The 12,716-nt window shown below is 36.4% G+C and overlaps 1 protein-coding gene across 2 annotated transcripts; it reads left to right on the top strand.

The window, feature by feature from the left end:
* Positions 1–5,145: 5,145 nt before the first annotated feature.
* On the top strand, positions 5,146–8,808 carry LOC116247855 (probable prolyl 4-hydroxylase 7). Of its 2 annotated transcripts, none has more exons than XM_031620238.2 (8): positions 5,146–5,763; positions 5,849–5,941; positions 6,101–6,158; positions 6,240–6,344; positions 7,142–7,199; positions 7,275–7,450; positions 7,520–7,577; positions 8,271–8,471. In XM_031620238.2, the coding sequence occupies exons 1-8, from the start codon at positions 5,681–5,683 to the stop codon at positions 8,324–8,326; spliced, it is 687 nt and encodes a 228-aa protein (XP_031476098.1). In that variant the 5' UTR covers positions 5,146–5,680; the 3' UTR covers positions 8,327–8,471. The 2 variants fall into 2 exon arrangements, with proteins under 2 accessions (XP_031476098.1, XP_031476089.1); XM_031620229.2 differs by having other exon boundaries at positions 5,151–5,763; positions 8,266–8,808.
* The last annotated feature ends 3,908 nt before the right edge of the window (positions 8,809–12,716 follow it).

Below are 12,716 nucleotides of genomic sequence, written 5' to 3'. Positions count from 1 at the left end.
TGAATGTGAATTCAGTTTGACCTTATTCAAATTCAATGTACCAAACCCAACACCCATTTTAGCCATCCTGGCTCCATCCTTGGTGTCATCACCTTGACAAAAAAAAAAAAAAAAAAAAAAAAGACAATGGTAAATGGGCTTTAGTTACCAAGACACGGAGGGATAACTTACCAAAAGGTAGCTCACACGAGAAAAATACGTACAAGCAATATGAAAGACAGAAATTGGGGAAGTAGTTGCGCGGAGGAAGTCTTATAGGAGTATCACAGGCAGCATAAGCAGTAAGGGCCTTATATGCTGCAAAGCGTAACCCCATCTATGTACGCATTCATGGACTAGGCAGCCGGAAACCAAAGGACGCGGCAGCCTCAGTACTCGATGCAGTTCCGAACTACGTAGATCAAGAAGAAGACATAAATTTTAAAGCAACCGCTGGCACCCTTGAACTGTCGGCCTATCCAGGGAGGATCCGCAGTCAACAAAAGGCAGCAATTTGAAGCGATTTTTGGGTTGTGGCCATGAGCATGGCCAACCTTTCATCCTAGCAACAGAGAAAGAAAAACAACGCAGGGAAAAAGGATAGGAGGAACGAAGAAAAAAAGGAAAAGAGAGGGGGAAAAAAAGGGGGCACGGACGCAGAGACGACTGCATCTGCTCAGCCCGAGAGGAACGGCAATGCAGAGGTTCTCTCTCTGCTCGACGAGCGGGAGAAAAAAAAATTAAAGTAAAAATCATGGTTTTTCTGCCGGCAGTAGCCTAAGTAGCAGCGAGCCCAGCAGTCTCGTGGGTAGCCGGAGATGGCCGGCATTAGCCCTTCATGATCGATGACACCATCAGAAATATCGATGGGGGGAGAAGCTCAGACTCGAGGGACGCAGAGGAAGGTGAAGGCGGAGAACGAGAACAAAAATCTATCCAAAGGAGGTTTTTAAACGCTAGGGTTTAGAAATTTACAGGAACACCCCAATAACTGTCCACATTTTCCACTTACTCGGTTAAAATTTCCGAGCATCTATTCTCCTGCATTCTATGTTCCATAACTTGCAAAAAGTGGTTTCCGACTCTCCTGCTCTGCAATTTTGAAATATGTCTTTTTGGTAATACACAATAACACCCCAATAATTGTTCACATTTTCCACTTACTGGGTTAAAATTTCGGAGCATCTATTCTGCCGCATTCCATGTTCCATAAATTGCAAAAATGGTCTCCACTCTCCTTCTCTGCAATTTTGTAATATTTCCTTTTGGTAAAATTCTATAACCGGGTTCTTTAGTTAGGAAATTCATCACGTTGCAATACCTGAAATGGAGTGGAGGGGAACTTATGAGGGGGTATGCCCATCACATATAATCTGGTTTGTTTGAAATGTTAAAAAAGAGTTTATATTTTAAAGCAGGTTATTTGTTATTTGTTATGCAAAAAGGGGAGTGCATAAAAGCCACCGCTCATGTGTGTCTTTTTACTTTTATGGATCAAATTGAAAGTAAGAACTATACAGAAAACTCCATAATAAATTTTTGCAAGTTGTACACAACATATAATATATAACATGCTCTGCCCCAAGCGGCTTCCACATATAACATCTTCCCCTCCTGTAAGGGGAGGGTGGCATTCTATGTCACCTAAGTGCAGGGTGCGATTGCAGGTGTAGGTGCGGGTGTCGGAACGGCACATCGCAAAAAATTTAAGTGTGGCAGTGCAGTGAAGATATATTATTATTATTATTTTTAATTTATTATATATATAATAGAATAAGCATGTATATATTATTATTACAATTTAGTTACTAATGTATATAACATATTTGAATAAATATATATTATATAAGTAATTTAATAATATGACATTTTAATTGGGCTCGGGTGTGAGTCGGAATCACACCCATGTCCGGTGCGCACCTAACTCAATGCGACTCGAGTGCGACAGTAAAATAGAAAAGTTCGAGTGACTTAGACCGCGTGCACGCCCTTCCATAAAGCTCTTATGGCAGAACGGAAGGTTCTCTTTCACTTATAGTTAGCAATTTCAAAATGTTTCAATTCAACAAACTTGAACAAACATAGTTCTCTAATAAGGAAAGTCATTTACATTGTGTTTTAGCCAAAATTTCAGAAAGGAGCTTGTGATAGAAGTTTTCAATTTAAACCTGATATTTTTGAGCCTTCTTTCTAAAATTTGATATAAAATCCCATAAATCAGGAAATTAAATTTTTATTGAATAGTTTGTCTATAATATGGGGCCTACTCCTAGCGTGGCCCCGCCCTCCCCCTTTTATGGACTAAGGTACAACACTTATAACACACTTGCTTACACTCTACAACTTAAGCGTAAATCTTTTATTTTGTGATTCTAGGTAATTGAAAACCCAACTTTCTTCTTCTTTTCTTGATAAATTTAACTGAAAATTAGTGCACCTGGATGTAATTAAACGTTAGTATTCATACAAAGATAGACAAATATTATGGATAATTCTTATATATTGACGTACTAATTTCCTATAATCGTACCCATAAATGGTAAATTGTATTTCTTCAAAATATTGTGGAGGAAGGGGGAGCATTCTATAAGATTAAGTCAATGTCTTACTTGTTGGCTTGGGTAAACGGTTTTAAGGGGCTGCATTGGTGTTTAGTATGAGACATCCGATATACTCGGTCAATCCTGCCTCATTAATATAGGAGATTGATGCTTATGTCACTCAAACCAGGTCTATTGAAACATGAAATATATAACCTTGACGTAAAATCATCATATAGAGAAATAAAGGATTCACCAGTGTGACTCACCACGTGCCAGCTACTAGCCAGAAAGTGCCCCATGAAATAGGAAATGAGTCACATAATTTTGTGAATCCCATTCCTTCTCCTTCTATCACTCGTCCCTCCCCCCTTGCCTTATAGTTGGTTTTTCTTTACGGTCCGCGTGGATGGAGGGAAAGCATACCAAAGAAATGGATGAAAAGGACAGAAAATGAAAATGAACTAAAATGAAAAAATGGAGGGAGATGAAAGGAGAGAAAAAGAAAGGGAAGGAAATTATTATAAAAGCTTATTTGTTTGGAAAGGAAAGAAAATGAAAACAAGTGAATTATTAAATGATGTTTGTTTAGACAATATATGAGAAAAATGATAAAATTCAAGTTAGTTTACAATAATATCCCTAACACTCAAAAACTTATTGTCCATGTAAAATTTAAAAATATTTTCCATTTGATTACATGACCCGATTCAATAGTCCGAAATGTCTATTTTTTGAAAAAAATATGTTATACTCAGCTTAATTTCTTGTTTTAATGAAAAATAACCAAATCAAATATTTGATGGTACCAACAAGATGCCCGATACACTTGGTTACGCTGTTGGAGTTGGCATTTTCAAAATTGAACAAACCAAAAGTCTACTATCTGAGATGTATGCATATATAGAAGGTAAAAGAAAGGATTATGACCTTCTGCCCATAAAAGAACCATACTGATGGCTCTCTATTTTCCTACCGCCAGGGTCTTGGGCTGTGCCAACATCCGGAGTGAGTATGGTGTATCCATCAGCTATGGCACTCTCTAAGACTTAGAGACGGCATACATTTACATAGGTAACGTAGACTGAATTGCAGGCAACATGCAGTACAATGTAACCCATGATAGTTTTTTGTACAGGTGGCAGCATGGTAGCTTCGGAACTTGATCTTTGAATGTGATTTTTTGACCTACAATTTTTTTTCTTTCTTATGTTAAACTATAGTTGTACATGATGTCGTGCTGATCTTATTCCTAAAATTAATTGGAGATATTTGTCATTTTCTAGACTTGATAAGTCATTAGATTCTTCGCAACCAGCTACTCTGCCCAAGAGATTATTATAGAATTTGACTTTGATTTGATAATCGATGCATCGATATCACATGCACTATGCTGATGTTGAAAGAATGCAACGAAACCATGTGCTAAAAGATTTAACGGTTTCTAATAAACATGATGATCTACATTAGTATTAACTTGCTGAGCTGCCCTACCTTTTTATTAATTTGGTAAACTAAACATCTGATTAAATATTTTGTTTGTTTTTTTATTTTTTTTTTGCTATCAAATTCTATTTTTTGTTAATTTTTGAGTTAAATATATAAATTGTAATTTGATCTGATTATAAAGTGATTTTATTCCGATCTTGTTCAACAGATTTTCTAAAAGTTTTGGTCACATTTGATTTAGAAACTGAATATATTTTATCAACATTGATGGATAATCATCTGTTCAATTCAGTCGGCTCGTTCAATGTTGGTTAGAATTTCATGACAACTCTTTTAAGATTGCTAATGCACATTTTCTTGAGGACTAAAAATCTTTATATAGCATAGGAATTAGGGTTCTATCATGAAATAACAATCACAGTATCCATTTTTCGCCTGCATTCATCGTTGTTTTCCCAAACGATGTCCTTGACTAGCACCGTCTCTTGGCATGCTTCTTTCGGGACAATGTTTGCGGCCCACGTCTCCCATTCATAGCCCACTTCTCCCATTCATACCCACGTCTCCCATTCATAGCCCACTTCTCCCATTCATAGACAGAAGAAATGTCATTCATAGACAGGGGCTGAGCTAGGGGGCTCCCATGGACCCTGACCCCACCTCAAAATTTAAAAAAGTTTTAGGTCTAAATATTAGAAAATTTTACTTATTTTATATAAAAATTTTAAAAATGATATTTTAAAAAGTTTTGACTCCCTTAATAAGAAATTCCTAACTCCGCCCATATTCATAAAGAACTTTTATTTAAATGATGGAGGGAATGAGTTGGGCCAAGTACTCACAGCTGGGCATATTGAAGTACTTACTTGTGCATGTCGTAAATTTGATCACAATCATGTTACTTTCCTTTGCAAACAGTGGCAAGCAAGCCAGACATTAAGTTGAAGGACGCTTTAAGTCATAGGTTCAAGTCTATAGACAACTGCGGCCGTAATGGCAGCCTTAAGTTATAGAGTCATTGGTCTAGAGAGAACTCCAACCGTAATGGCAGAGTGAGGATGCTTTTATATGAAGGCTGATAGACAATTTTCAAAATTGCTATTCGGGACAAAGTAAAATTTCTTAAAAGATTGATATAGTAAATTTTAATTTTTCAATTTGAGGACCCCTGGCGAAGCCATGACCGGCAGGTAAGAGGAAGAAGAGAAGCTTCAGCTGGCAAACAATACGTCAAACAATACGAATTGATATCAACAACAGTCCGCTACTTCTTCATTCAAATAGTCTGCCACCAGCCGCAGCAGCAGAGGAAGGAGATCTGTAATTTCATGCTTCAGGTTTGTTTCAATCGAAGCTGGCCTTTAAACAATCCATCCATTGTTTCAATCGAATCGAAGCTGGCCTCCAGCCAATAAACGAGCGAACTCTGAGCGCACGTTCAGCTCCATCACATTAGTGAATTCATGGGGGTCTCCGAAGCCTCGTCAATGGCCTTCTTCTAGTTGTGGTGCTCCACCAGAAAACCCCCACGATTATGGCTTTGACTTAGGAGAAGGGGAGATGGAATACTGGTGTGCGGCCATCAGACTGTTGATAAACTGGGGATCTCTCCCGAGCTAGAGGGGTGGGAGTCACGCCATGTTTAAAGACGGCCATGAGGGCCCTTTTCTCTCCATCCTTCTTCTCCGCCATTGTTCTTCTTGTATACCACGATGAGAAGAATGAAATTCCTCGTTCTGTTTCTTCTCTTCTTTTGCCACCTTGACCTGTCTCAGTCTCTCGACCTTTCGGGGCTGTAAGGACTAAGGACCATGCTTTGTCTCCTTTTTTTCTCTCCCTTCTTTTAGTTTTCTCTTTGCCCATTGAATTTGGTGTTGCAGGTACCGTTCCCTTGTCAGATCCCAAGAAGAGGATGATGATCCCACCCATGGGTTTGATCCTACCAAAGTCACCCCAGTCTCTTGGCGCCCAAGGTATATATCTATGTGTATAGTTCTACTACCAATAGGTGGTCCTTGTTGCTTCTAAAGTAAATAGTTCATGGAGCCTCCATTGGATTTGCACAGCTATGGTTGTTGGCCTCTGACGATTTTGTTGAATTAGAAGGGTATTCATGTGACTTTGTAAAACAGGGCCTTCATTTACAACGGCTTCCTGTCCGATGAGGAGTGTGACCACATAATCAATTTGGTAATTGGGGTCTTATTGTTTGTAGTTGCCATGTTTCCAAGTTCTTGTATGGCTAAATTCACTAATGTTGGGTCCTCATAGGCAAAGGGAGATCTAAAGAAATCTCAAGTGGCACGTGATAAAACGGGGGAAAGCTATTTGAGCGATGTTCGCACCAGTTCTGGAACTTTCCTGAAGAAAGAACAGGTGAAAGACCTTATGCTTTTTCTGTATATTTTGATGAGGGTACTTTTTTGATATCTGTAATGACGTTTAACTGGTGCTCTGCTTCTGTGATAGTTTGTTTCTTTTCTTTCATTTTTGACAGTGCTTGGTTAACGTAATTTGCATGTGTAATTGTTGAGCAGATATCACAAAGTCTTTTCAATAAACAAGAAGTTTTACATACTATACTATAGAGAATTGTTAAGCGTCTCTCGCAGAATCCTTTGAAGGTTCAGAACATGGACTCACACTATACATGAATAAAGATATTTTGACATCATTATGGTTCTATCTGGGTATCAGCTTTTCAAAATCAAATCATTCTGCTCAATGAAAGTGTTCCAATTTAATGACAGTCGGGGAACAGCTTTATCTGTTTCATGGTTGCCATCAGAAATTAGGTCTTTGGTTTGAGTCTCCGGGGATAATTATTTGATTACTCTTCAACACTTATTTGTGGAAGTTTCCGAAATGGCAGATTCAATTACTTCTTAAATCTAAGCTGGATAGACAATCAATAGATCTCGGTATCAAACTGTTTCACTGTCTGGGTAATTCACATAAACTCTCCAATGGTCAAGTAAACATGCCTGTTTTTCTAAACGTATATTTTTTGAATAAATTTGCCAAGGAACAATACTGTTTGTAGTTTCAATTAAAGATATTATCTTCATATCTTGATTAGTCCAGGAGTTTGATAAATTAAAGCTTGCACGAAATGGCTGGTCTTACATCTTTCTGATCCACCTTCTTCCTTCTTCCTGGATATTTTAATCAAGGATGCAATTATCAAGAGAATAGAGAACAGAATTTCCACTTGGACGTTCCTACCAATAGGTAACATATGATCTTCCTGTTATTCTTGTGTAAATGGCAAACTCACAGTTTATCTAAAGTTTATGTTATGATCAGAAAATGCTGAACCTATACAAGTACTGCGCTATGGCATTGGTGAAAAATATGAACCCCACTTTGATTATTTTAACGATAAGAAGAACATAGTGTGGGGTGGCCATCGGATGGTGACAGTTCTTATGTACTTATCTAATGTTACAAAAGGAGGGGAGACTGTCTTTCCCAATGCTGAGGCAAGTCATATTACTGTTTAGCACTTCACTTTCAATTCTTTTATTTGAAACATAACATGTGGCTTGCAGGGTGTAATTCAAGAGAAGGATGATACTTGGTCTGATTGTTCAAGAAGAGGTTTAGCAGGTTTACAACTTGAACCAATTCTTTTCTCTTTCCACTAGCTGTTAATGCACATACATGCCATAATATATGTAAAGGATCCAAAGTAGACTTTTCAACTACTTGAATGTTATTTACTTGATGAAACCAGTATCTCAATCCAATCCATGCAGTAAATTATTTTAAGTTTATTGGACTCATGCTTTCTCCTCCTGATTATTGTGAAGTGATATCCATAACCACAATGGTTAGCTTTTAGGCAGTTGTGACAATGTCTTATATAGGTGCTCCTATGTGTTTATGGCATTAGAGATATCTGTTATGTGCAGAAAGCGTTACATAATCCCTGAAGTTGCAATATATGGATAGCTCATCTGGAATTTGCATCGCTTTTTGTACATTTATTTTCACTATGTACTACTAAATGCATTTATCAGTAGCTTTAATGAATCCAAGGAGTTTATAGCATCATGGTAGAACGAGAATATTCTTGGACACTTTTAATGGCCAATGATTTTCTTATTTCCAAAAGTATATTATTGTGGATCTACTATCAGTATGTCTTTTGTATTTTCTCCACTTGCATTGTAAGTTGAGGTAACTGTGTTGCTTTTTCTTCTACTATTGTGGCCATCTGACGATGCCTGCAATATAGATCGCCTAACTGCTGCTTCCCTGTCTACTTTTAATGCTTCCTCTACTCTCTTGTCAGTGAAGCCCAAGAAAGGGGATGCAGTACTCTTCTTCAGTCTTCACCCAGATGCGACAACTGACCCGGCCAGTCTACATGCAAGTTGCCCTGTCATTGAAGGGGAGAAATGGTCTGCACCATGCTGGATTCATGTCGGAAACCGGAACACTAAGGTCGAAATGGAGGATGAGCCCATCAAAGAAAAAAATGATCTCCATTTAACAGAGCCATCCAGCACGAACAAAACTGAGAAAGATGAACTTTGAAGAATGAGCATGCAGTAGTCCGAGTGCTCATGTTTATGGAAAACAAAGTGCAAAAAAATAAGTGCATGGAAGCATCCATATTTGAAATGGCAGCAGTATGTGGAGGTATATGTAAAATGTGCAAGGCGTACGGTTTTCACTGATCATACATACTGTAACAAATCAAGCATATGCAGGATGGTTGCCCTATATGGGATAGTTGTAGCATGTTTGAGGCATATGGTTGTACGCTTATTGATCTATATTTGTAGTGGAAATGGTTTTGATTACAGAATGAAATAACAAAATTTATTTTCTACTATCGCATTGATGGATCTCACTGGAGAATCTTGGCAGATCAGAAGAAAAACTGTCGACGATGACTTCAGACACTTCAAGTTGAAAAAATTAGTCTACCTAATAAACGCAGCTGTCTGTTTCAAGTTATTTGAGATATTTTTATGTGGGCCAAGCCTTCTTCATGCCCAAAACTTTGTGTCATGACTCATGTTTATATTTTGGAGAAAGAAATGACATAACATGATGAGATCTGCCCAATCCCAATTGGTGAAAAAAAAAAGGAATATTATTTGCAAAACTATGAGGCTAACTGAAACCTATTCCATCTTGTATCAGTAGTTCATGCACTCAATTCTATCCGCGTTTACTAGCTAATAGCCATAAATAGAGGATTCCTGTGGACACAATGTCAGTGTGCAAGCTGACGCCAACATAGGCTCAAAAAGTGAGGGTCCTAGTTGTAGAGTTTTATCTGTCTTCTTAACAGGTTGATATAAGAGTTAAGACCTACCTACTGCCAAAGCTTTGGACTTTTCCAATCTACTAAATCAAAAGAAAGCGAGAAAAGTTGGCAACATAAGCAGATCGAGACATAACTTGTTAACTGAACAGTGATAAAGTACGTTAAATGTTTGCATTGTCAGAGGAAAATACCATTTTTTCTCCCTTAATTGGGCCTTGTATCTATTACAAACTAGACCTTACACTTGGTTGTCTATGAATTTCTTGCATTTTTTTTCTAGTTATGAGGTAAAAAAGACAGATTGGAATTTTGAGTACTGGAGGAACCATGATCATAAACAAAAGCACAACCCAAGAGAAAGTCCTAAAATATAGTGTGCTTTATATTTGTTTGTGTGCTTGTGTGATAATAAGATTGTACAATAGAAAGAAAATGGCATCCATTATGTTGCTTTGGAGTGAAAAATGTCAGTTGATTGAGAAAAAGCTGAATCTTAAGTTGCAACACAAATATCTTCAGTGGAATTAAAAAAGCGATGCCTTCAATTAATAGAAAACAAATTTTCCTTTTTTGGTATATATGTGAAGGATAAATAATTACTATATAATATTTGTTAGATTCATCTTTTATCAAAGTTTGATATGTCCTAGTCTTTTACTACTTCTAAATAAAAAATAAATAAATCTAATTAACGGGGAAAAAAATTAAAACATGAGTTATAAGTTTGCAACGCAAACAAGGAAAATTTTAAATTTGTATAGATAAATTCCAGAATGACACTGTCGATTTTGTGGAATGGACACGTTTAAAACTTTGTTACAGAGAAAAGAGGATTTAGCTTCGTTGCCCTTATTATTCCTTTATAATACTAGGAGATACACTTGCAATAATCAAAATGTGGTGTAGACGCAATTTGAGAATCCATAATGACGAATGTCTCCTGAACAGGATTCTCATGCCATCTACCGCGTCTGTGTTAATGGGTTTTATACATCCTTGAGGAATTAAACGACTTGCAGGTTTGGCTTGCTACTGGGGTGACTCCTGACAAGTGGCCCCTATTTTGCTAGGTCAAGCTTGTCTCCAAGTTGCCTCTACTGATTCTAACGATAGAAGGCTGGTGGCTTTTGTGTTTAAAGACTTTAGTGGATTGCATCTTGACCAGGAAGTAGCTTGGTAGGAAGATAACACTGACCTACCTGAAGACTCAATTCTTTGTCAGAACATGATGATAGGTGGCTTGGAGAGGTTTGAAAATACAATGCTAATATCAAACAACAAGCCATGGTTTGGTAGGCTCCGAACCACGTTGGAAGGGCGTCGCTCCACTCAAAGATGGGAAAGTGAATATGGCAACTCATTTTATAGAGTTCAAATTCTGCAACAACAACAACCTGCTCATGATATTTTGTTTCTTTTCATGCAAAATTTGTAAATTTGGTTCCTTCAACTCTGGTATCCTCTTGTTTACTGTTTTCCTTACTGGATCGGTTTTAGCTGTTTACTGTAAAGTATTGTGAAGAGTTTTGTTTGGCGATGCTTTTGCCAGCGCTTCTAGACATAGCAAAACTTGCATAATCTTTTTTTGTGGGCTGTTTCAAGTTAATTATGTCAAAATTCGCAATTAGGAAATTCTAAAGAAAAGTAGTTTTTTTTTTTTTTAACTTTACCAAGAATTTGGCTAATTTTTTTACATTTTTTTAATGTATACGTAGTAATTATAGTGGATCCTGCAAACGACACATGCCTGCCTACTATTCCTATCTTCTAATTTTTTATTGAATGCGCACTAAAGTTATATTACTGCAAGCAGATCAGTTATTTGATACAGATTATGCTTTAAATGATGCTATTTGGGTAAGACGCGAATTTTCAAATATTAAAAATTGGTATGTTGAAGGTCATTAATTTTTTAAGATATTAAGATCCATGTATTTGTATTATAACTTAATATTATTAAAAACCTGTTCTATAATAAAAAAAATATGTAAATAACTTCTATAAGATTTGAATGAACAAAAAAACTTGTCCTTTGTAAAACAAAGCTTTTCATAATTGGCATATGTATATATATATATATATATATATATATATATATATATATATATATATATATATATATATATATATATATATATATATATATATATATATATATATATATATATATATATATATATATATATATATATATAAAGAATGATTAAATTTTAAAAGTTTATTGCTAAAGGACTAAAAATCATCATTAAAGCTACCATGAACTGTTGTGACACCATAAACCATTGCCAATGCCAATATAGTGACTATTTCAAATTTTAAAATTTTATTGCTAAAGAACCATAAATCATCACTAAAGATACCATGAACGGTTGCGACACCATAAACCATTGCTAATGCCAATATAGTGACGATTTCAAGTTTGCTATTTGGTTGCCTATTTTCTGTATGGTGTTATTCCCATAAAGCTTGGTAGTCATTGATGATAAGTGCTTACAGTAAAAAATTCATATACAAAGGTACAGTTTCGAAGTATTTATAAATAAGATTTTTGCTTCCACGGCCATGCAGAAAAGTTTACGAAACTCATGACAACATTTCTGACTATGACATTGCTCCTAAGTATATGTTTATTGTCAAAGAAGCATTTCGGTGGAATTATTAAGTGACAATTAATTATTATTCAAGAAGCTTGGAAGAAGTCAATAGCCCTCCTTGAGGGAGAACGAGTTTTGTGTGCCACCCTATGTATACAACGAGCATACGGCACAGGGTGGACCCTACAAACAATATATGAACTTTCAATATCAACTTTTGTGACAAAGAAGGTATAATGTGCATATTTACTTCAACGTCCTAACATTGCACATGCATCATATAGCGTATGATACAATGAAACGAGAGGGACCAAATAACGCGCCATATAGCATATGAAATAATGAAAGAAGCAAGACCAAATAATGTGTTCTGTAGCGTATGAAATAATGAAATGAGCAAAACGTACCTGACATGATGACAGAGGTATGAGATAACGAAACAAGCAAGATGTCCTATAACGTCTGAGATAACGACAAGGGATGACATAACAAACCGGGACTTATAGCAATTGAAATAAAAAAGAAGGCATGAGATAATGAAACATATAGCATCTAAGATAACGACAAGGGTATGATGTAACGAAACAGATCTTATAACATAATGACAGATGTATGAGATAACAAAACAGGTCTTATAGTGTATGAGATAATGACAGGGTATAAGATAACGAAATAGGTTCTATAGTGTCTAAGATAATGAAGGACATATGAGATAACAAAAAGGGCAGGAACAAAAAATGAAGATGCTTGTTTGCTGCTCATATGAGTATATTAGCCATAATGACTTGCATGAACTGACACAATCATTCTTGCCTTCGCAATCGATTGGGACATTCTTGACTAAGTAAATTTATTGGCTGCCACTCTCAA

Source organism: Nymphaea colorata, chromosome 1 (assembly GCF_008831285.2).
Source record: "Nymphaea colorata isolate Beijing-Zhang1983 chromosome 1, ASM883128v2, whole genome shotgun sequence".
NCBI lineage: Eukaryota > Viridiplantae > Streptophyta > Magnoliopsida > Nymphaeales > Nymphaeaceae > Nymphaea > Nymphaea colorata.
This window is presented reverse-complemented; position numbering and strand designations above follow the sequence as displayed.

Excerpts from the sequence above, each read along its gene's own strand:
- LOC116247855 (XM_031620229.2), top strand. The coding sequence starts at position 5,681 with ATGAGAAGAATGAAATTCCTCGTTCTGTTTCTTCTCTTCTTTTGCCAC. Across the intron at positions 5,764-5,848 it reads TCTCTCGACCTTTCGGGGCT|GTACCGTTCCCTTGTCAGAT; the intron begins GTAAGGACTAAG and ends TTGGTGTTGCAG. Across the intron at positions 7,200-7,274 it reads TTGGACGTTCCTACCAATAG|AAAATGCTGAACCTATACAA; the intron begins GTAACATATGAT and ends TGTTATGATCAG.